Source organism: Nasonia vitripennis, assembly GCF_009193385.2.
Source record: "Nasonia vitripennis strain AsymCx chromosome 2 unlocalized genomic scaffold, Nvit_psr_1.1 chr2_random0009, whole genome shotgun sequence".
Lineage (NCBI taxonomy): Eukaryota > Metazoa > Arthropoda > Insecta > Hymenoptera > Pteromalidae > Nasonia > Nasonia vitripennis.
This window is the reverse complement of record NW_022279616.1, coordinates 310,270-335,826: the sequence shown is the minus strand read 5'-3', so window position 1 is coordinate 335,826 and position 25,557 is coordinate 310,270. Positions and strand designations below refer to the sequence as shown.

Sequence of the window (25,557 nt, the reverse complement as noted above, 5' to 3'; positions counted from 1 at the left end):
TGGTGCTAAGCTGGACCGAATGGGCCAGCTGAAGATCCTCGGTGTTTGGGTGAAACTCTTCGTGATGCTCGAGTACTCTATGGGAATATCTTTGCCGATCTTTTCGCACACGTGTTCAAATGTGTTGCAAACCCGAATCTTTTGGTACGACTTGGCAACGCCGCGCTGCAGTCCGAGCTGGCCTCGCACGACCAAACAAGCGCGCGCAATTTGAATTCGCGACCGTTCGTTACAGTCCATACATCAAAAGCACTGATGATTGATAAAAACTATTTTGTTTTTGTTTTTTATTAATAAACATTACATATTAATGACGAAATGGGATATCATTTTTATTTGTAATTATAATTTATTATTATTTACACTAACCAGTATAAAATGCAAGTTTAAGATCATGTCACACCATTATTCGAACTACATATTATTGAACAATAATTAGTGTTTATATTCAGGGAAATGGGAAGAGGGCAGTAGGGCAGTATGTTCATTATCACTAGTATTATTAGTACTTACAGCAATCATGGAATCAGTGTTTATATTACAATCTAAGCTAAAATTATTATCTAATGAGCTTCTTTTAATATGATGCATGTGTTTAAGGTTGAACCCGTGCATATTCAAGAAGGTTTCTTGGCCCTCTGAAAGAGAAGTGATTTCTTCACTTGCAAATACGCTATTTTCGATGTTAGGTGGGGATGGATAATAACCTCGCTGACTGTTTGGCAGTTGATCTGTAGATTCCTCATATTGATGCAAATCAGTTGACAATTCTGATTGAATGGCTGGTAACGTTTGATCCAATGCACCTTGACATACCTTAGCCTCATTCATCCACAGGGCTGATTGTTGTTGAGCTTGAATAAATGCATCACTAGAAAATAACAAGATTATACGAACCTAACAATACTACATAACTATTTCTATAAACAAGTACTCATTTTGGAAGACAATTTAATTTTTATAAAATATGCGAAACTGATATCCATCTTTGGTAGCTAACAATATTTAAATTTGAATAATATAATTTCAATGTTTATAATAAGTCCAATTTCAAAGTATATAAGAGCTGTCAGCCGCGCTACGTATAACTTTGGTTTTATTCTACATATAAATTTGTCTTGGTCAAGATTAGAATTCGGGTCCTCGGCATGGTAATTCGTCATCTTACAACTTAAGCTATTTTTGCTTATACATAGGAATTATAAAATATCAAGAATATACTTATTTTATTCGTTTAGTTATATTTAAAAGAGAAGTGTTATTATTCATCTAGAATTCCTTCGAATTTCCTCAAGTTAAATGGATTTACTATCGTTTAAAATTGATTGCACGGGAGCGTCTTAATCACAGGTTGGTTATAAATATTAGGAATTCGTTATTTACATCCATACTCTTTGTTAAATAAAAAATGAATCAAAGAAAAATATATTAAAAAAGTAATAATGATAAAGAAAATATAAAATTCAAATTATTTCAACATATTTCAAGATAGAAATCGAATTGAAAAAAATTTGTTTATAACCGTAAATAGCTTAAATACCGATAAAGTAGCGAATTGCAATGCTTAGAACCTTGACTATAATCGACCAGAATAGTATAATTCGATACAAGTGCACAAAAGTTAATTTAACGTGAGGGTGTCGAACATTATTTTTCTTAACACGTGCATGAAAAAGACCCGTTTCCATGCATCTAAAGTAAATGGCAAGTGGTTTATTTCAAACGTGCGGGGTCTTTACATGCACTTGTCAAAAAAAGTACAATGTGTAACAAAGGGGGGGCGGGCAATTTTTATCTCGGGTGAGATTTGAGCACGAGTCGGAGTCGTGGGCGCCTGAGGATTATTTTTCTGCACATAATTTTTGTATATTTGAGAGAAGAATCGTATATTGAAAATCGCACTTTCTCCGACTTTAACACGCATCTCTCTCTCTCTCTCTCTCTCTCTCTCTCTCTCTCTCTCTCTCTCTCTCTCTCTCTCTCTTAAAAGTTTACAGAGACAAAGCGTTTTATTACTTCGGAGGCAAGATTTAATCATGTCCACTCGGATCTTATAAGACCTTTTGCCTATAGTCACGATTCCACTCATCTCTTCACCATCATTGACCATTATGCGAGATAGGCATGAGAATATTCCTATTGCTGACATCACTGCAGCAATAGCAGCTCTGTATTTTACGACAACTGTTATTAACCGTCTCGGCGCCCTGACGACTATCACCAGTGATCAAGATGCATAGTTTAAATCCAAAATTTTTACCGGACATCTGTTAATCCTTGGAGCAAAAAGGATTCATACAACATTAAATCATCCTGGATACACCTGCGAAATGTTCACTTTTAGCAATTAAAATCATTTTATGAAAAACACAAGCAAGTAAAAACAAACAAACAGATTTTAAATAAAAAGACAAAATTAATATTGAAAAGATAATGTCCCTCCCTATAGGAACAGAGAGAGATTAGGCGCCTCGATTCCGAGAAGCGATATGAAACTCGGCATCAAAAATCAGAAAAAATTATCCAAACTCAAGACGATGATATAAGAAATATAATTAATTTAGAAAAAACAATATGATTTCATTAAATTGCATTGAATATTGAAACGCTTGCGAATAGAACCGAATCCACGAAAATAAAAATCACAATGTGAAATTTTCGAACGCGCAGAGCATTCATCACGGTCTGAATCCATTAGCAACAAATAGAATGCACTCAACAAAGATATCATTTAAGTAGATACCACGACGTAGCAGCGATAGAAATGACATTCGCACACCAGCATACGACAAGCACACCAAGAATAGAAGGAAAATCGAGAAGACAAGATAAGGAAATTTACTTGCACATTCGCAAGAGGCACACCGCTCGCACTACATCCACACGCCTTACGAATACATGTAATATTACAACAAGAATATAATATTACAAAACATGTGCACGTGTTCCAAAGATAAAAAGTCACTGGCATGCGTCGACAGCATGGCTAACGTACGGACCGAGCGCAGAGCAGGTCAGATAATAGAGCGTGGGGACACAACGAAAGGCGAGAATAGGACCAGCCGCATTACTAGAAGAGGAAAAATTCTTATCGACTAATAATAAAATTCTAATTTGTCCACATTACTCCAAAATTCAAACGCCGAGAGAAGAACATCGACGTCTAAGCATCTAATTGGCCAAGTACTCACCCCTCCGGGAAATTAGAAGTTACGGTTACAAAGAAGCGGACGGTTACAAAGGTACTCTTGATTTTTATAAAATACTTGGACCGTGTGGAAGCTCTGCCCGTTTCTGTATCGGTTTTCGTCTCTTTATTTCGAAAGTAAAAACTTTAACTCTTGAACAAAGTTTTATTCGTGTAATGTCACAATTTCGATTCAATCGACATCGATTTCATTGTCTTGTATTTCCGCCTTGTATTGCCGTATATGTAAACGTTATATTTATATAAAATTTTGAACATCCGTGCGTGCGACAGTGTAATTTCCATCGTGTTAAGACAAACAATTTAATGAAATTAAAAATAAATCTACAATTCGATACGTGTCTGCGTGTATCATTTTGCGGCTACTCAATCCTAGTGCGCTCACCCAAATCATGCCACTAACTGAGAGGACGCGAAGGTACCAGAGCTGTACGAATCAGATCGACAAGAAAGGTAACTGTCATCTAGCGAAGAAATAGGCAAGCAATACATTACTATACTCCTCTCTTTCTCTCTTCCTGTCTACTAATGTCATCCGAGCGCTTTCCCCTTTTATAAAATAATCAACGACATAACGAAAAGAATCACGTCCTGTCAGATTATTAATCCGCGTAACGGCTTTTATCGTTTCGCAAGTGTATTCGGACAGTCGTCTCCGGCTGTTCTTCAGAATCGCGGAGACGGCCAAGCACCATCGGCGCTCGGGCCTATTATCGAAAGTCTTTGTCACCCTCGACTAAACGCAAAAAGCCGCTAGATTTTCAAAAATTAATAAATTTTTTAAAACATTTCATATGAACATTCATAAAAATTTAAATTAATCTTAATCAAAAGTTAATACAGAAAAATGAATTATTTTGCGCAATTCTTCATTTTAATCTCACCTTTGAACAAAGAATCCCTTTTATTAGCGACTTTTTTATTTTACTAAGAACTCTCTGCAAACAGGGCATCGCTTTAATAAGCGACGTGTTCTTTCTACCCAATAATCCTCCGTGAACAGAGCATCGCTTTATTCGGCCTATTCTTCTCCCAACAAAAATCCACGAGCAGAGCATCGCTTTAATAGCGACGGCACCCCCATCCCTCGTGTAAAAGACAGCAATTCTTATTTAATTACGCAAAATAAAAATTAAATGAATACCAAAGATAATTTAAATAACGTCCCCCGGAAGAATAGGAGAGATAAAAAGAAAATATCCTTGCTCAAAGCATCGATTATAAACGAAATTAAAGAACAGAAAGAGAAATCAATTTCGCTGTTAGAAAACTGTAAAATCACCGCGAACTTAAGCGAGAACAAAGAACAGAAAGAGAAATCAATTTCACTGTTAGAAAACTGTAAAATCACCGCAAACTTAAGCGAGAACAAAGAAAAACACGAATCACAAAAATGAATAATCATAAATAATAGAAAATAATATTAAATACTGATAGTCTAAATTAAGACAAATTTAATCATTATTATTTGTCCTTATTTGTTTTTTTTTTTTTAATAATTTTCAAATGATTTGTCAGTATTTATCATTATTTGTAATTATTTTTTAAAATGTATTTTTAAAGAATTCAATTTTTTTCATTTTGGTGTATTTAAAAAAAATCGCTTAAGGCTGGATTTGAACCCTAGACCTTTAGATTGGTAGACTTATAACTTGACCACCTGGCCATTATAAGTCTCATAATGTGATATATCGTGGCTCCTTACGAAGAGTAGCACTGTTCAAATTTTCTAGCAAAAAGTAGCACAATTCAGATTTGCCGCAAAGACTAGCACAATTCAGATTCTTTCTATAAGAACAGATTCGTTATTGTTTCAATAAAAAAATATTATTAAGGCAAAACTAATAAAATGGCAAAATTAATTAAATTGCCAAACATTTTTTAAAAATTTTAACATTTTAAAGATTTTTATAAGAAATATAATTTTTTAATTAATTTAAACTTTTTACTGACATTTTTTTCATGTATCGCGCGATAATCGCGCGAGAAATTGGTCAAAAACCTCGCACAATCTTCGCGCAAGTTTCGCGCGATCATTGCGCAATTTTTTCAGTAGGGAGGCCACTTATGTCACACTTTGCTTTTCTACTTCCGAAAAGGGTAAACTGCAGCACAAGCTTATCAATTGGAATTGGAATTGGTTTGCTTGATTTCGTTCCGGAAACTTGAATCTTAAAGATGAACTTTGTCCTGGTCGGCCAACCGTTGAAAAAGTTGATGAAATTCATGAAAAAATCAAGATAGACAGACATATTTTAACTCAGGACATTACTATGGAACTATACATCGACCATAAAACAGTTTTGAACAATTTACATAAGACTGGATAGAAAAAGAATCTCGATACTTATGTTCTACACGAATTAACGTCAAAAAATTGAATGTACCAAGTTTTAATTTGTAAATGCCTGCTAAAACAAAACGAAATTAAGCCATTTCAGAAACAAATAATTACGGGCGATAAAAAATGGATTATGTACGATAATAATGTGCAAAAGAGATCGTGCTTAAAGCCCGGAGAAGCTTCACAAGCAGTTGCAAAGCCCGTATTGACGCAAAGGAAGGTGTTGCTGAGCGTTGGATGGGATTGTAAAGGTATTGTTCATCGTGAGCTGCTCGAACCTTGACAAACCATTAATTTGACTGTCTACTGTCAACAACTAATGCGATCGCAGTAGGCGATTAAAAAAACGGCTAGAATTGATCAATACAAAAGGCGTTATCTTCCATCACGACAACGCTAGACCGCACATATCTTCAAAAATTGAGAGAGTTTGGCTAGGAAGTTTTGATGCATCCACCGTATATCCCGGACCTTGCCCCGTCGGACACATCATTTGTTCCGGTCTATGCAAATTTTTCTTAATGGTGTAAAGCTGAATTTAAAAGGAGCTTGTGAAAATTACTTGGTTAAGTTCTACAGTGACTGTTTTGCCAGAGAAGTAACAAAAGGTCATCGATCAGAACGGTACGTACATCACTGTTTAGTGTTCAAAATTTATATTAAAAAATTTACCTTAGCTAAAAAATATGAAAAAACCCGAAATTTATTTTTCCCTAACCCAATATATTTTTCAGTGCATGTTTTAGAGCAATTTATATAACATTTTTAAGCGCATAAACATGTTGCAATGTCATAATCGATATTTGAGAATACTAAGAATAAATAATGCTAAATATTGAAAAATAATGACAAATAATAGTAAATACTGAAAAATAATGACGAATAATAACAAATAAAAAAGTCTCGATTCCAACAGTCTTTATCAATAATTATCACTTATTATTTGACTTTGATTGTCATTTTTGAAATTATTTGACATTATCCAGCCAGATATTTTCAACAGGAAATAATCAACGAGACTTTTTTGCAATAGCATTATTCCAGTTAAGGAAACAGACTGAACTATTTCTGATAAATGCTGCACTACAGGATAATACTTATTTAACATGATGGGTCAGTATTTATTTGTTTCTGTTCTTTTTTGCGTGTAACGGGTCTAATCTTCCGTCACGACAGTGGCGACACTTCCATCTGTCTAGTAGCCATAGCTATGCCGGAGCCGGAATGACGGCACGACACTGCAGAAGCCGTACGACAGTCCCACCATCTACGACATCTCGTATGACACTTAAGACGGTTTTTGTCACGTTGTTGCAGCCTATAATTTTCGACTTGTTCAACGACGAAAGCACTACTGGGCGCTCTCTCTTAAATAGATGCGTTCTTATCTAAATAGTTCTTAATTCTGTTACTAGGGTTGTGACGTTGCACTTTTAATAGCGGAACTTTTCGCTAAGCGAACAGTAAGATTTTACTAATGTTACTTCGATCTACCTCCCTTAGACACTTCCATCTACATAGGGGGACAAACATTTAGGTTTAGGGACAGAAATGCTTGACGTGGCAGATGGTAAATAGAATAGAATAGAATAGAATTCCATTTATTTTCAAATACTCGAAAAATTTACAATCGTCATACAATGTCATGGCTGGTTATAATCACAGCTGGTATTATCACATAATCGTCATTATATATCACAGTTTTATACACATATAAGTTTTTGTGTATGACACATAATTGATCTATTCTATCACGTCAATATAGATAGTAACGCAAACTAGATTTGAAATACGACAGGTACAAGTAGACAAGACGCAGGCGCATATAATAAGCAATACTAAATTATATTACACTAGAGCGTCGACATGAGAAAATTTCGGATTGCTATTTTGAACATTGAGAGCGAAGGCAGTGTCCGCATGCCTTGCGGGAGCGAATTCCACAAGCGGGCGCCCTGCGCCCTGAAGGAGTTCAGGCCAGTATCGGTCCTCGTTCCGAGGACGGTTGGATCCCTCGACAATCTACCCGAGGCCCTACATTTGTTTTTCTCAAGAGGGCTGCGTGGTACGGCGGTTGCCCTATGCAATAGGACTTATACATTAACACCGCCGCAAAATACGTTCTACGCTCTTTAGTGTCCATCCAGCCCAGCTTCTTCCTGAAGGGAGATATATGCTCGCACCTCTTCACACCATAAATGTACCTCAAACATGAATTCTGTAGTCTCTGTAGTTTAGTCTGGAGTTCCCCTGATACGTCAAGATACACTACAGAGTAATAATCTAAATGATGAGCAGGATCTAAATGATCTGAGTCCATAAAGAGCTCTGTTAACCTTTCGGCTAACTGCATCCACCTTCGGTTTCCACGTTAACTTCGAATCCATGACCACTCCGCGGTTAGTTAGGGTATCGACAAATGGGACGAACACACCAGTCTGCACCTCGATACCCGGCAAGTTCAACTCCTGTAGTTGATTTATATTATATTCTGATCCAAAAATGATAGCCTTCGTTTTGCCAGTATTGAGGTGCAGAGCATTGTGTGAAGCCCAATCCGACACAGCTCGTGCTGCCGCATACATGCGATCCACGCCCTCACGAAGATCAGCTCTTGTCACTTGGGTGTAGGTTTGCAGTTCGTCCGCGTAAAGCAAATGCGCAACGCTATTGGTCAGCAATCCCTTGGGCCCTCGAAAGCCGGCCAACACCTCCTGGAGATCGTTAATGCAAATACTAAACAGTAAGGACTCCAAATAAATCGTTATTCGATAATTGTTTATGCTATAAAAAATGTCATAATATATTCTTTAACCCTCGGTTGCATTCGATATGATTACAATGTTTTCCACGGGTCAAACATTGGTCACGGTTAAGAATTACTTTAGGTTTTTGTGTTTTCGCAAAACGGCGGTCGATGTTACTTCATAATTTACGGCACAATTCGTCGTGAAGACGCGATTTACATTGAATGATACGCGAATCTGTCCGTGATTCAAAACGTAACTTCTAAATTCAAAGAACGACCTTTAATAATGCGCGACTTCTCGAAATTCCAAGAAACAACCAATGCGACTTTTCGGTGACGTGTTATTATGCGCAAGAGGAAGTACTTTTAAAACTATTGACGAAGTGATAAAGTTTTTCGGAACGAATTTAGGGTCGTCAAAAACATATCACGAAATTTTTGGGCGGACTAGCAAAAATTAAGCAGCTCCCCTCAGAGAGCGTAGTAGTATATTCAAATCGATTACGCAAAGTCGAAAAAGAGATTAAAAAGGCTGCAGTTCGCGAGAGACGATCCTCAAGTAAAGTAGATGCTTTTCTCAAAGAATTTGATAAAGATTGTATTAGATTTTTCCTACGCGGATTGAGGTGGAAAATTCAGACACGAATGGGCAGTCCCACCACACTCGAAGCCGCGTGCGTAAAAGCTATAGAAATTGAGACAAACTTTGCGTACACAGAAAAAAGTAATGAAAATTTAAGGCAAGAAGAAGTGCGATTGAAACCAAAGGAGACTCAAAGAGTGAACGTTGTGGAAGTCACTCCGGAGATAACGTGCAATTTTTGTAATGAAGTTGGACATGCCTCAATGTATAGCTTAAAATGTTGTTTACAATTAAGTAATAACTGTCCTCTTCAGTTGAATTGGAATTCAAATAATAATCGTTTTTCATCATTTAAAGGGAATAATAATCAAGACAGCACATAACCATCGTATAATCGTAACAATAACTCGAACAAAGAAAGAAATTTAGGTTGTAATAATTTCTCTCGTAACATTGAAAATAATATTCGCCAAGGTAATTTTAATAATTCTAACAATTATAATCAAAATAACGGAACCACTTGAATTACTAGCAAACCTTGTTTGTTATTACTGTCAAAAACCAGGCCATTCTAAACGTTATTGTTATAAATTAATGAGAGATATGCAAGAAGGAAACTTGCCGATGGAAAATGGTTGCAGCAATCCTCGCGCGAGCGGAGAGGCTGCCGCTTCTAATGCTTGCCCAATCCCAGAGACTCAGTGAGAGAGTACATCCTCTACGAGACAACAGTCAATTTAAATCAAAACAACTGCGCACCCAATGTTAAAATTGATATCAAAGAATTGACATGCCCCGCGATTTTCATGTTGGATACCGGCTGTTCACCGAATTTATTACAATTTTCACATGTCCCGATTTACCTGCCAATAAACTCGCAAGAAATAATTTTGCTTCCTCCTAGAGGAAGCTTTGTAATAGTAAAATTTTGAGTTTCTTCAAAATTTCTAGAAAATACTTTTTTGTGTGTTAGAAGTTCAAATCAAGTGTTTTTAGAAAATGTCCGTATGGGTGTGTGTTTGTGTATGGATACCATAATATTTCTGGTACTCCGTCAATATCAATAAAATTTGACATGCATATCATTTTTTGTATTCTGAATTCGGGAAAAATAGTTATTTTTTATTTACTCAACTATTTATTTTTTGATTTTTGAAAAACACTATTTTGCGTTTTTTTCAATCATGCCATTGTTACAAACAATTCAGCTAGAATGCATTTCAAAAAAAATAATAAAATTTCCTACTTTTTCACGTTTGGTCCTCGGGATCGATTGCTTTGTTCGGCAGATAAAATAAAAAGGTGATTTTTTGTTTAAATTCGTATCTCTGAAACTAAACATCATAACCTCGCGAAAAAAATTATGTTGATGAGTCACGTGTCAAACTATATCCCACTAAAATTTCAAGTGATTTGACCACTTATTTTTTTAGTAATAAATCGAAAACTGAAAAAAATGAGTTTTATTTGTACCTTGATTATAGACGCAAAAAGGCCTTATTGCACTTAAGATTTCAGGAAAAAGTATATATTTTATGTGTTTTGGCAAAGTTCATTGCACAGCTTTCAAACCCCTATGGTTCGTAAAATATCAAGGTTTCATTTTTTTTTTCATTTTTTTGATTCTCTATACCTTTAAAACAATAGTCAAATGCTTCAAAATTTTACTTGGCGATTCACCATAAAAAAAGCTATCTGCTGCTAAAATTTTAAAAGATTTCGTCAAGCGGTTTTCAGCTAAAGATTTACAATGTAAAAATCGTTTTCTCGAAAATTGCGCGGCGACCTATCTAATGAATAGCCTGTTATTTTGATGGTTAGGTTGGTTATAAACACATGTAAATATGCGTGAATTTCCGTGAAAAAAAAAAAAATTGATGACAGTGTTCGTATTCTATAATAAAAAAACAGAGGGGCCTGCAAACTATTGGACAATGAACCATCTAAAACTTATATTAAATTATGTATCAAAAACCGCCTCATACATTAGCAAGCAGATATATAGATATATTAAAACAATATTTTATTTATTGGACCTATAAATTTAGTTGGAGGAAGCTACGTGCCAATGAATTGGCAGCGGTTTTTTTTAAAAGGAATAACTGTTGCGTCCATAGAAACTCTGGGAACCATAAGGTTAATTGTGACGGTTTAAAGATGTATTTTCACATAGTCTCTGATGAATTTCTGATCGGAGAAGTAGGGATATTGGTAAGCGATTTTTTCCAACAAACAAGTGCAAAGATTTGTTATGAAAGAAACCGTCTTGAATTAGCAAACGTAGAATATCTATTTATTAATGACTAGGAAGGGGGGGGGGGGTCCTCCCTGCTCGCTTTGCTCGCCAATCCCCAAAGTGCAAATTTAGAGTAATAATCGAAATTTTCTATGTAATTTGAAAATGAAGCTATAATGTTGATAAAATTTTAAATATAATATATAATATTTATGTCAAAATTCAAGCTTACAACTATTATATAAAATTTTTTAAATATTTTAAGTTTTATATAAAAAATTTGTTTAAATTTATATCATTAACTTCAACTCAATCAGTATCTCCATCTGTAACTTCATATTTGAATATCTTGTACCTTTATTCTGATGTCGGACGCGGACCTAATTCTGATTTTTATTAGCTATTACGCCTTATAATATTTGTATCCGCCTTTATCGCTGTCTTTATTGCTTACTCCACCTTGATGACTTTGAGTCTAATTTGATTTGAGTTTATTTATATTACTATTCTTATTCCTGACTCCATATTTTTATCTGCCTCTATCACTGATCCTATCGCTATCATTATCTGTATCACCATCTCTATTCTTTCGTTAATATTAATCTGAATTTATATTATTTTTATGTCTAACTCTATCCAGATTATCGATCTCTATCCTAAATTTTATTCATATCTATCCTTTTATTAATCCTCTATCTCTATTTTAAACCTTAACTATGTATCTACCTCTTTATTAGTATTCGTTCTTCTTCGTTCATCTCTCTGACTATCCATTAACAACTCCAAAATCTATCCCATTCTCTTTCTTCATCCTTCTCTTATACTTTATATCTGAATTTCATATATTACACTTATAATCTACACCAACTCTGTTCCTATCTTTATCGCTATCTCTACTTTTATCTCCTAATCTTTCACAAATGCCATCGTTATCCCAAATTTTTATTGTATTTCTATCTTGAGCTTTTCATTTGATCCTTTCACTTTATCATTCCTGTTTCTTTCTCTATCTTTCTATTCACAGATTGAATCTTCATTCTCGATTTTGTTTCTTTACCTATGTTGATCTCTGTCGCGATTTCTATTTCTGCTTGCTATACATTTTTAAACTAATTTGTCGCTGAGGGATAATCTATCGTTACCTTTATCTCTAGTTTAATTTCTAATGCCGTATCTATTGCGTTTCCAATTGTCTCTCTGTCTTTCTTTAACTTATTATGTAGATATACATTTTTATAAATTTTAGCGACTTACCTATATCTCTATCTTGAACTTTGTCTATGTACTTCTGTATCAGTCCTCTTTTTTATACGTATTTCTAATGTTATCGTTGTTTTTTCGACTACATTGATATCCCTATACATTTATCTACGACTCTGGATCTATCACGAATTTCATCGTTATCCTGATTTCTGTCTTTATTTCCTTATTCTCAGATTTCCCATGTATCTCCGATCTTCGTCATTACGTTTTTATTTTAAGTTTTTGTCGGAATCGACATCTCTACCCATATTCTCGTCTTTACCCATATTCCCGTCCTCCCTTTTTCTTTATAGTGAATTCTATTCTTATCTTTAATATAATTCTAACATTCTTAGCTTCAACTTCATCTATATTGAAATCTATATTTTTATTATTTTGTTATCTTTTGAGACTTCTTCTCTATTACTATCTCTATGTAAATTTCAATTTTCATCTTTATTTCTTCATTTTCTATTTCTTTTTGACACTTGGTCAATTGCCTCTATGTTTTTTAAAACTTTCGATGTGGATCTATACGGAGAATTTCTGATCTTGCTCTTCGTAAAAAGGGACCGTAGCTCTCAGTGCCAGGTACAGCAGTTGCCCTTGTATATGGCAGCTACGGACATTGATGGCAGGGAACGCTGCGGCCCGTAATGGGACGCTGCGGTCTAATAAAAGTTGATGCGTACAGGTCGAGTTGCTGGCTGCCACTAAGAAACAGACAGCACTGTTCCCTGAGACTGCGCTGCGTACCCTGTGAAACAGGAACTGCAGCCGTATCTTAAACGTAAGAGGTGCTCTGTCTTTGCTCAAAGACGGCTAATGTTAGAACTTTTTCTGGTGTATATCTCTACCCTGCTAGAAACCCAGCGATAAAGATAGCACTACATATGTAGCTCTATCTTTAGTGCTCCAAACCTCTGATTGGTCTAATTTATCTCTATCTGTAATCCAAACTTTTACGCGCACTTTTAGAAGTATATACGCCTTTTGTATTTCTTACTTTATAAGGACGCCTTTTGTATTTCATACTTTATCCCTATTACTCATCTCCATCTCTACTTTTATCTCTGATTCTATCACGAAAGCCATGGATGTCCCGAAATCTGATTATAATTCTATCTCAAACTTTTAATCTGATTCTTTTTCTTCATCACTGATTATTTTCTTTTTCTTCATCACTGATTATTTTCTTTTTCACCATCTTGATCCTGAATTGTATATCTATCTTTCTTTTCAGGTTTCATCTCTATTTCCGATCTCTGTATCAGTCTTTCCAAAATGTTTCATTTAAATCGACAGCTCTACAAATTATTGCATTTTAATTGTTTGTATGTCTGTCGCGATCTCTACCTTTGCTAGCTTTCTATTTTTTCTCTTGTTCAACCTTTGTCTATATCTTGAATTCTATTTTCATTTACTCATCCATGTTTCGCGAAAATATTCTACAAGATATCGATTCGAGCTACACTGAAAAATATGGCGCGTCTGCTGTCCTCTGCTGGTTACCGTAGACTTTCTTCGCAGGGGGACTGATGTACTTTCCTGTTGGGACGCATTGTGCTCCCTTGTGCATAATAGCGCTTCCGCCGCTATGCCGCAGCTCGCAATCCACCTGGAAATGTTAGCGAGGCTGCCACGCTAAAAGAGATGGCTCCTCTGTGGTTGCCACGGTTGTCCCACATTAAAAATGTAATGGTGCCCCCACCTGACCCGGCTCTAGGCCGCCGCGGGCGCGTACGATTTACCTCACTCGGGTAATGATGCTGCCGTTTGCGCATGCGTGTACAATTGCGTCTGTTCGGTCTGTTCGCCGACCTGGCACATGCGTACTGCGCGCTCGAGCCACGGCTGTCATGTGCTTCCATAACCCCGAAATCTAATCTGACATACGCATGTTCAATTAACTAATTTTGCTGTACAAAGTGTATAATTTATCGATGTACCGTTTATTCATGGATAATATAACGTGGTAAATGCGTTATTTGTTGCATTAGTAAAATTCAACTGAAGTTATTAGCAATTTCAAAATATCAATAACTACCGGCCAGCCAAGTTAATTTTTGGCTACCGTGTCAGCGTCCCATTACATGCCACAGTGGTGCCACTGTGGCAGCCATGCTCAGCCCCTAGGTGGCAGTAGGGCAACTACTGCTGGCCCACGGCAGCGCCATCTCCTATTTCCAGTCGGGAAATAGAACCTCAAATTTCAACACAAGTCGTTATTGAGAGTACTTCGGTCCACAAGGGAGCATATGCTTTACCGAGAAGGGGCACCAGGGGTCGATTTGAGTAAACAATGTATCGTAAATATATCAAAAAACAACGAACAATTGTCTACTATTAGCGTTGCACAAGCCTATTTTCTGCGAGTATTCTTTTGTTTCGCGAGATATCGCTAGGTTTAATCGGACTCCTGAGCCCGAAACCTGTCGCGTCGCACAGGTCCATAAGCAGGCCATCCTGGTGAGCCTATCTTTTTTCAGTGTAGAGTAAATGCGAGAGAGTAGGTGAGATGGAGTTAATGAGGGGGTAAATTGAGAGGGAAAATTGAGGGAAAGAATTCTTGAACTGGCGGCGGCGGCAGCGAATTTTTTTTTATAATATAAAGATATGCAATTTCTTCAAAATGATGAATATGGTGATGGACGGTAAAGTTTAAAGAATAGTGCAAATGAAGGAGTCATATATCAGAGAGGTTCTCTGAGAGAGATTGTACGATCGATTTTCAAAATAAATGTGCCAAATATCCAGTAAACATTTACTTTGATAATACAATTTTTGAGTCAGAAATAAGGAAAAATGCCATCTCCAAAAACTGTTCGGATGCGAGTGGCTTCGTGAAAGCGGACGTAGCAACTACTCCACGGGGAAGCAAGATCGTAAACTGTGCATATATTAAAGAAGGGCAGTCGACAAGAGCTGAGACTCTACCGAGTCTAAAGAGCCAGGGAGATAATATAGTTGAGGAGTTCCTAATGGAAACAGGGACTGATTATTTTAATTATTTTGAGAAAATTGATGATAACCTTTTTGTAAATTCCCTAGGAGTGAATGAGATAAATAATATAGAAATGATTAGAAGCTCTAAGCATGACGCTGAAAAAATGCAAGTATGCCAGAACAAAGGCGATGACGCTTATCCGACGAAGAGATTAGCAAATGAAATTGGGAAAAAATTAAAAGGTTCAAATATTTATACAAATTTAAGCCCAACTGCCAGGTGAGCAGCGCGCAAGAGTTAAACACTAATAGGATTTATGAAGAATTTGATGTAAATGATTCATATAAAAATAATGAACACGAAATTTGGAATTTATTGTGCCAATACCTCTACGCCATAGAGGTCCAGTGAAAATTATCGAAGGAAATTATAAAAATGAAATAATGAGAAATCATAAGCATATCGAAGCAGAAAGAGAAATGAAAGAAAATTGTTAAAACGAAGACATTGAACCTACATATATTTGTACTGAACAAATTTTAACGGTTCTACTTTTCCTAGGGTGTTACGCGGTCAGTCGAACCCAGGATTCGGTTAGGGTAAAGGTTTAGTAAAGACTCTGTTTATATGGTTTAACAAAAACAATTATGTATTTTGTGTCTAAATTAACAATGTGGGTGAGTGATGTTAAATCCCATCTATAACAGAATAGTATATTTCGATACAAGTGTGCAAAAGTTGATTCTACACGAAGGTTTCTCACCCAAGCAAAGCGAGGGCCAATAGCTTATGCATCAAGAATACTGCAGCATGCGGAACTTAAATATGCAACCTATGAAAAAGAAGCTCTGGGTATTATGTATGCTATAAAAACATTTAAAAATTATATTTATGGAAATAAATTTATAATTGTAACTGACCATAGACCACTATTATGGTTGAAATCTGCGAATAATAACGAAAGGGTTCAGAGATGGAGATTAAAACTAGCAGATTATGATTATGATATTGTATATAAAGCTGGAAAACAAAATACAAATGCAGATGCATTATCAAGGAATCCTCTAGCGAAAATGGATATATGCGTAGTAACAAGAGCTCAGAAAAGGCGAGAAGAAAATCAGACGTCGCAAGATTTGACGAATGATGAAAAGATAAAAATTATTAATGAACAAAGATCGAAACTTCATAATAAGAAGTTACAGATAAAAAAACGGAAAAGGGACAAGGTACAAAAGTCTAGAAAGAAAAGTGTACCAGAGGAGTAAAAACCACACGATAGGCAGAAAAATATAGTATATTCAAGAATACAATACAATTTCACAATGATAATATTATTCATATAGTTAATAATAAAGGAGAGTCATTAGAAGACAATATAGGGGAATTATTAAAAAAGGAAAATATTCATTGGAATAAAAACTTAAGTGATAATGAAATTGAAATACTAAATAAGGGTAAAAATAAAATTTTTGTTTTATGTTTAAATACGGCCGAATCAGTAGTTACCGTTAAAACTAATATCATTAAGTTATTTCAGTTTCTAAAAACAATATTTTTGCAAAAAAAAAAATATTTAATATTTAGCATTTCAAAAGATCTAATAATAAATAATATAAGTTGGAAGGAAATTGAGGAAATTTTGAAAACTATATTTGAAGGTACAAATATAAAAGTTGTGATCTGTCTAAATAATATAGTTTATGTAGAGGAAAAGCAAAGAGATGAAATATTTGAAATGCTGCACTCTACTAGCATAGGAGGACATTCGGGTATAAATAGCACATATAATAGAATAAAAGATAAGTATTATTGGGAAAATTTTAAGGTAGATATTTAAAACAGAGTATAAATATATACAGATAAAATCTGTATGGATGTAGTTGGTCCGTTTAATGTTACTAAAAATAATAATTAACCCATTAAAAACCAGGCAAAACCTGGCAGAGATATCGCGAAACGAACCGATCCTTTGCATAACCAGAAAAAAAAAACACGACAAAAACCTATGTAACGTTTTTTTGTCAGAGTTCAATTTGTTAGTGTAAAATAAGGATAAACAACAGTGCGCAAAGTAATAAAAGTTTCAATAAGTTTCCGAGTTATGAACCCAAAAAATAAGCTCATCCAATTGTAGCATGCAACACTACGGTATTCCGCAGGTCTACATCTAAGACGGATGAGAAGGATGATTTACATGTGAAAAGTTTGTTCCTGTTTTAGACTAATAAATTGAACTCTGACAAAAAAACGTTACATAGGTTTTGTCATGTTTTTGCCCGTAAAATCGATATCCGCATTCAGTTTTTCAAAATTACAACATTTTGGGTTATTTGTTTAAATAATTTGTTATAAACAATTGTAATCGACAAAAGAAAAAACACGGGTACTTTTATTTTTAGTTATGCAAAGGATGGCGCAGTTTGTTTCTCGATATCTCTGCCAGTTTTTGCCTGGTTTTATTGGGTTAATATATACTTTCAATACAGGACCAACTAACTAAATTTATAATTATAGCATCTATGTCAGATCAAATGGCGGAATCCATAGCTGATGCGTTAGTTAAGAAATTTATATGTATTTTTGGGTCACCAAAGCTCATCAAAGAAAATCGAATGGGTTGAGTTGTTAGAGTTCGCAAAGTTTATTATAACACGAGCGTTTATACGAGCCATAAGTTCACACCACATGAACTAGTTTTTGATTATCCAGCTAGACTTCCATCTAGCGAAACATTAAAAAAATCAGAGCAATTGCTAACGTTTAATGGATATTTAGAAAATTTTGTATTAGAAATGCAAGAGATGGCAAAATTAGCTCGAGAAAATTTGATAGATTCAAAATTAAAATCAAAAGCATATTATGATCGATTTATAAATCCAATCGACTTAAAAATTGGTGAAAAGGTCTGGTTAATAAAAGAACCAAAACCAGGAAAATTGGAGAAAAAACATAATTTGGGTCCATATGAGATCCTAAAAGTACATGAAAATTGTAATGTAACTATCAATTACAATGGAAAACCAAAAACAGTTCATACAAATAAATTTAGTCGTTGCCATACTTAATACAAAAATATTTCTCTTTCTAGGAATATGGACAACATGATTATTCAAATGATTATAATTTTTACGCTTTTTTGAAACAATCACGCTATAATAGGATACGACTGCGGCACAACAACACCAAACATAACAACATTCTCTCTACTGGACTAAGGAGAATGCGACTTCCACAATACACAATTAAATTCAACAAGCTGATACAAGTCGCTGAATTCCGAGAAGTCATAGTAATACAATGTAAAATAGAAATCCACCGAACAGTATCAAGCTGTGGAATCTTCGGGCATCTGATTCCTACAGAAAATGGAGAGCAAGAATATATTTATGAAATAAGTCATGAATAATGTAAACTTATTCATGATACGGAAATTTTTAAGTATGATAATATTCACACAATAGCAAATTTGAAGGTAAATTCAACAATTACACAAGGAATAGATTTTGCCGGAAGTACAGAGGGCAACTCTTGCTCAGGTGCATCTTACGCTGATAGTTTTGGATCCTGGAATAAGGTATTTGTTCATGGCTTGATTAAAATAACGTTAATTCAAAATAGTGCTAAGGTTAGTTTAAAAAATGATAAATTAAGATTAAGCTCAGGAACGGTGTGTACATTTTCTGAAAAACATTGTATAGATATGGGAGGAGGACATACGTTTTGGGAAGTTTTACCGCAAGGGGAATGTTTTAGAAACTCTTTTGATATTCTTTTCAAAGGGATAGCAACAAAATATTTTAGCGATACTAATCATGAAATTGTTTCGGCACTAAATTCAAATGAAGTAACGTTCGCTTTAGCTATTAAGGATAAAATTAGGCGTTGTAATAGAGAATTTATACGTACAGAATATCCAAAATTACTAATCATAGAAAAGAGTAGTTATTTAAATGCGTATCATTTTCAAAACGATAAAATTAGTAATATAAATAGCGTAAACTTAGATTTATTTACATACGTTAATTTGAAATTTGTATATGTAGAAAAGCATTTAGAGAAGCAGCTAAATAATTTATATTTTAATATAATAACGGAAAAATGTGAAATTGAAAGAAAGGTAATCCAAAATTCCTTAGCCATAGCCTCTCTTTCCCCGGATGAATTTGCCTATAGTATTATGAAAAAACCTGGATACATAGAAAGAATTGCAGGAGAAGTGGTACATTTAATAAAATGTGTACCGAAAACAGTAAAAATTTTGCATCTAAAGGAATGCTACAATCATTGCCAGTTTTATCAGGAAATGAAACCAGGTTCTTAACGCCAAAAATGCATATTCTGGTGAAGAAGGGAGTTCAAGTAAATTATAACACAATAGTACCTACATACTACAGAATTTTGGAGGAATGGATAAAATTCACAGCAACACCAACTAAAACAGTATCACCTCATATTTTGAAACCAAACACGAAGATTGGATGTACATTTGAGTCTGTCGAAACACTAGCAACGAGTGGTGTATATTCTCAAGAAGAGTTGGACCAATTACAACAGCAATTAATGTTTCCGATGAAGAAGGCATCACTTTTAAATGTGATTGCCAGAGAAATGGCAGGAGAGAAAACATCTGAAAACATATTTTCAGAAAATACAATAAGAAATTTAGCCGAAAGTACATGACACATGCTTATTGAAAAACTGATCACATGTGGGTCATTTTCATCTGTGTTTATCATGATACTTATAATCCTGCCTATTGGAAAACTGATCATCGATACCATTATTAGAGGCTACATGTTACACACGATTTTTGGGTGGTCAATAGATCTATGTGGAGCCATTTTCAGCTCATTAACGCATTTATTGACAACACTGGAAAATACAAGCACCATAATAGCGATTCATACGAATAAAAAGAAGAACAGAGTTTATGAAGAGACAGAATTACAAGAAATAAAGATTACCGCTCCAATATCCGCCCCAATGCCACCACTTATTCCTTCACGCCCACCACATGCCAATACCTATACAAGTAAAATCACAATACCGAAAATTCAGACACAATCTAAGGCTAGTATATCTTTATTTTCATTAACACCAATATAAAAGAAATCTATTATATAAAATCTCTATAATGTTATTCTACGTATACAACAATATAGTATACAAAATTTATATTTTTTATGAAAATTATTAGTTTATAGATATTTGAGGCTAATGTTAAAACTCCGATTATATTATTCTGCATATACGATGTATTGATAGAGTAATTTGTATTAAAATCAACTGATGTTTTTAATGAATGTTATGTAAAATGATATCTATAAGATTTTTAAATATGTAAATAAAATTCCAGCATATTTAGTAATTTAAATATAAAACAGTAAAAATGAAAACATTTCATGATTTTAAACAACAATAATTAATAAAAGAAAACTATTCTTGAAATTTTAAAGTAAATAAGTTGGAATTTTTAAGTGAAAAAAATTATTGTTAAAATATGTTAGAATTTTAAGGATCAAAATTATTTGTAAACCGCTAGTTAATTTTAGTTTTATGTAATATTACAATAAAGTTGCTATTGTACCAATGGGCAATCGGCTAGTTGTGGGAGTGTGACGCCCTGCGACGTATTGCATTCAAGCAATATCAGCGGAATCGTTACGAAGCCGAAAACTAACGACTCAGATTAATAAGTAGATCAGCGAGGTTAATGAGTATCCCCTGTACTGCCAGTAGGTAGCGATCAGTTGTAATTATACACTCGATCTGGACTCTTGTACGACGCTCCTATCCGTCGACAAGAGTTATCTGGGCTTAAGTCACGATCCCGATACCTATAGAACTTTATCTTGAATAAATTGTGAAAGTCAATCAACTACAAGTGTTTTTCTATTGAATATATCCATCCTGTATAAGCCTGACTACAGCACAGCAGCAGAGTTTCCAGCCCAAGCAGTTAAACCCCAGTAAGTAAAATTCAATAATTAATTATAGGTCGGAATTGTGACTTAACACAATGTAGCGGACCTAAATTTTGATAAATAGTAATTATCTCGTGTGTTCACGACGATAATCCGGAGAATCGGGTTACGGTATTGCGAACTAGCCTTCACGTGTGCACACAATACGGTTTCGTCGGCGGTGGTGTAACTCTGGCTCTACTAGCAGTATCGTGTGCTCACGGTACTGCCCGGATTGCAAGCTCGAGTAGAACTGCCAGCGACGCTACATGGCCTTATAAAGCCCCGCAGCGTGTATGTGTGCGCTGTTGTGCGTGTATGTCGAGCGGGTGTGTTCGCGGCGCTTAGCGTGCGCCGCGCCCGCTGCCTAGCGCGTTACGGCTGAATCGCTTGTCGGCCCACCTCGGACGGTGCTCATGCGGACTTACCTTCTGATTGTTGCGCTCCCGCGCTCACTTCTCGTCGCACGGACTCACCACTATTATATATTACCACTATTTAATAATCATGAAAATTTTACGGATATTTTTACACAGAGTAAACACGCTTAATGCCAAAATTCAAGCAAAGAGGACAAAAATTCAGAAGTGTATAAATTCAATGCAATGAGTGAAGCATTAGGAAATATAATCACGACTTAGGTTAGAGAAAATAAAAATTTTTTCATATCACCCGGAGAAGACAATCTGCGGGATACCGAACAATACTTACACGAGTGCGAAGGAATAGAGGATTTGCTAAATGATTATCAGAAACGATCTATCAGAATGCGAAATGCGAGGACTTTGCGTAATATCCAGACTACGAAAACGAAGGAAAGATCTACCGCCATGTTTTGCGCACAGATTCTTCAGCAGTCGAAGTTCCCTACTGGGAGAGAGTAAAAATCCTGCAACGCCTCGACCACCTTAAGTCGAGCGAACGAGAAGCTATTCACCAGATTGTTGACACTTATCACGAGCGATTTTACTTATCTGGAGAAAAGTTCATTCTTTCTGGCAATAGATAATCGACCTGTAAATGTCAAAACATATCTTTCTTCTAGAGCACAAAGGGGTCCAATCCTGGAAAAGTTTAAGAATTTTTGGACGGCGGACTTATCTCACCGTCAAATTGAGATTATAATAGTCCACTAGTTTGGTAGTTAAGAAAAAGGCACGACAGTCACAGAAATCCACGATATAGAATAGTCCTAGATTATCGAAAATTAAACGAGATCACTATAACCGATGATTATCCCTTATCGAACATTCAAGATATTTTCGATTAACTAGGAGGTTCAACATATTTCACAGATTAGCAATTTGGGGATTCGCCCGGCTCCTAAGAAAGTAGAAGCCGTATGAAAATTTCCTCGACCGAAAACTGTTAAAAACATATGTCAATTCTTAGGACTAGCCGGCTATTATCGGAGGTTAAACGACAAACTTTCCTTAATGAAGCACAACACCTTGAAATCTTGAATAAATTGTACATTATGCTACAAGGGACTTAAGTTGTTAAGACTCATGGTGAGAGCATTCCTGGACATAGAGGGGGCGTTCAATCATACCTCAATTGAAACGGTAACGGAGGAGGGTATCAAGCAAGGCGTGCCCAGGCCACTGATTCAATAGCTTGAGGACATTTTACACTGCAGGACTATGGTCCCAAAACTAGGAACCACTACGGTTTTGGGTGTAGTCAGGGGGGAGTGACCTCCCACACCATCTGGAGCCTGGTGGCTAACGGTCTGCTGGAGACATTGAATGTTGGGGGTGCTATGCCCAGGCCTATGCGGATGACTTCCTAATACTGATCAAAGGTGCCGAAGCTGACACTGCCATGGACGCCATGCAGCTCGCACTAAGGAAAGTGGAAAATTGGTGCTGATCGATGGGGCTCTCGGTCAACCCGGACAAAATCGAGCTCGGCATTATTACACGCAAGTACAAGATTAGAACCTACAGGACACCTAGACTTTTAGAACCCTGGAGGTGAAGGACTCAGCTAAGTACCTCGGCGTTGTCCTTGACAGGAAGCTGACCTGGGAGAAACACCTTACGGCCCAGTGTAACAAGTTCCTTGTGGCATTTTGGACATGCCGTAGGGCGTTTAGCCGCACGTGGGGACTCAGTCCCAAAATCCTCCTTTGGCTCTACAGGGCCGTACTTCTTCCCAGGCTTGCGTACGCCGCGCTGGTCTGGTGGCCAAGGGTAGAGCAGACGGGAGCGAAGGGGACCCTGGAGAGACTAAGGGGACTTGTAACGAGGAGGGCTACTGGGGCTCTAAGGACCACGCCCACCAAAGCGCTAGGAATCCTAGTGGAAGTAGAACACCTTCACCTCACGATCACAGGGGAGGCTACCAAGGCCGCCTATAGACTTAATGCCTACGGGCAGTGAAAAGAGGGGACGAGGCATACTCGGCTTCCACCGAAACTCTGCCTCAAACCGGAATTTTCCATAAAATCGGACATAATGATAGCGCGTTACTTCTTTGGAAAGAAGTACGAGATAATCATCTCAACACGGCAAGACTGGGAGACTAGAAGAGACACCCTGCCAGGGGAAGGAGATATCTGGTACACTGATGGATTCAGAACCGATGACGGCACGAGCTCCGGTTACTACTGTCGCAGGGACGGAAAGGGCACCTGCTTCTCCCTAGGGCGGTTTACCACGGTCTTTCAGTTAGAAATTTATGCTATATTGAGCTGCGCACAGAGGATCATGAAACTCGGTGCACTTGGCAGGCGAATAAGTATATGCTCAGACAGCCAGTCTGCGCTTAGGGCACTTAGTGCCCAGAAGACAACATCCAAGCTGGTCTGGGACTGCAAGGTAACGCTAAATCAACTGGCCAACAACAACAAAGTCTACTAGGCTACTTTGGGTCCCAGGTTATACTGGGATCAAGGGCAATGAGATCTCTGACAGACTCGCCACTCTGGGAGCTCGAGCTCCCCTGATCGGACCGGAACCTTCTACGGGCGCCGCAAGGTGCCTACTAGGAGGGGCGATTCGAGAATGGGTGGAGGACGAGAACACCAGGGAATGGCGAGATCCCTAAGGATGTAGACAAGCCAAAGCGGTCATGGGACGGGACATTAACGCGGACTGGACCAAGTGTGCAAGCGTAGGCAACAGAAGCGACTCCAGACTCTAGTCTAAGGTCATCATGGGACACATACGTCTCAGATACTATGGTTGGAAGAGAGAAAAGGAGTATACAGGAGCATGCAGATGGTGCGAAGAAGCAGAGGAGACGCCAATTTATATCCTGACAGCATGCCCCAGATTCACCGAGCTCAGACATCAGCACTTGGGGAATAATTTCCCAACCTGCAACTATGTAGGGACAGCCTGCTCGGGGGCTATTCTAACCTTCTGGAGAAGGGCTAGCTTACCCGAGTAGGTCTGTACGGAGCGAGGTAAAATAGGTTCTGCCTAAGTGTCAGGGGCGACTACGCCCCCCTTCCCATACACAAATAATAATAATAATAATAGTCATAAGTGTACGTAGAAAGTAAGGGGTGAGCCTTGTAGAATAACTTCCCATGCTCTAAAAATCAACAGTTTACTTATTTCTCCTATACCGCATTCCAAAGTATGTCTAATATACCACAGGTATGTGCAAATTCACCGAAAACTGGTCACTTTTGGGGGTCTAAGCGAACAAAATTCAAATTTGAGGGCAGACCGACCGAGCCAACTTTTTTGAGTTCCTGAGGCCATCCAGAACACGAAAAACCTTGCATTCCCGAGATTTCGAAATACTTATTTCTTTGCCGTGCAGTTTAAATTCTCTTATGGAAATTTAATATGAAAAAAGGAACGAAATATAGCTATTGCTCAGTTGTACGTACTCAATGTCCGTAATCACAAACGGAAAAAATATACTTATAGGACCAAAGTATGAGAAAAGATCTGTACTTTGAGTCCCGGTAGGTTAAAAATGATTGCTTGCATCAAAAGTTGTCTGCATTGGAAATGAAAAGAAGACAATCGAAATTTAATGCTAAAATTTGTACAAAAACTTTGCAGAGATATCTGCACATTATTTTTGTAACGGTATCAACATACCTAAAATGATCTGAATTTTAAGTTACACGAATATATTAATACATACACAGACTTATAAATAGAGTAAAGTAACAAAGTTTGGGACCGTTTATCGAGTTATTTTAGTAGCAGTATCTGTGTTGACAATAATTAAATTTTATATATAAAATGTGTTTTGCAATTTAAAATACCTAATTTTCAAGTTGTATTGTTACTTATATTATATACTAAATTGTAAA

General features: G+C 36.4%; 1 protein-coding gene across 1 annotated transcript in view; it reads right to left on the bottom strand.

Moving 5' to 3' along the window:
• Positions 1 to 270: 270 nt before the first annotated feature.
• Positions 271 to 25,557, bottom strand: part of LOC100116487 — a 287,412-nt gene continuing 262,125 nt past the window's right edge. Inside the window, exon 9 of the mRNA XM_032601580.1 lies at positions 271 to 871. Within this exon, the coding sequence (XP_032457471.1) occupies positions 436 to 871 (436 nt within the window). The 3' untranslated portion in view covers positions 271 to 435. The remainder of the gene's footprint in view (positions 872 to 25,557) is intronic.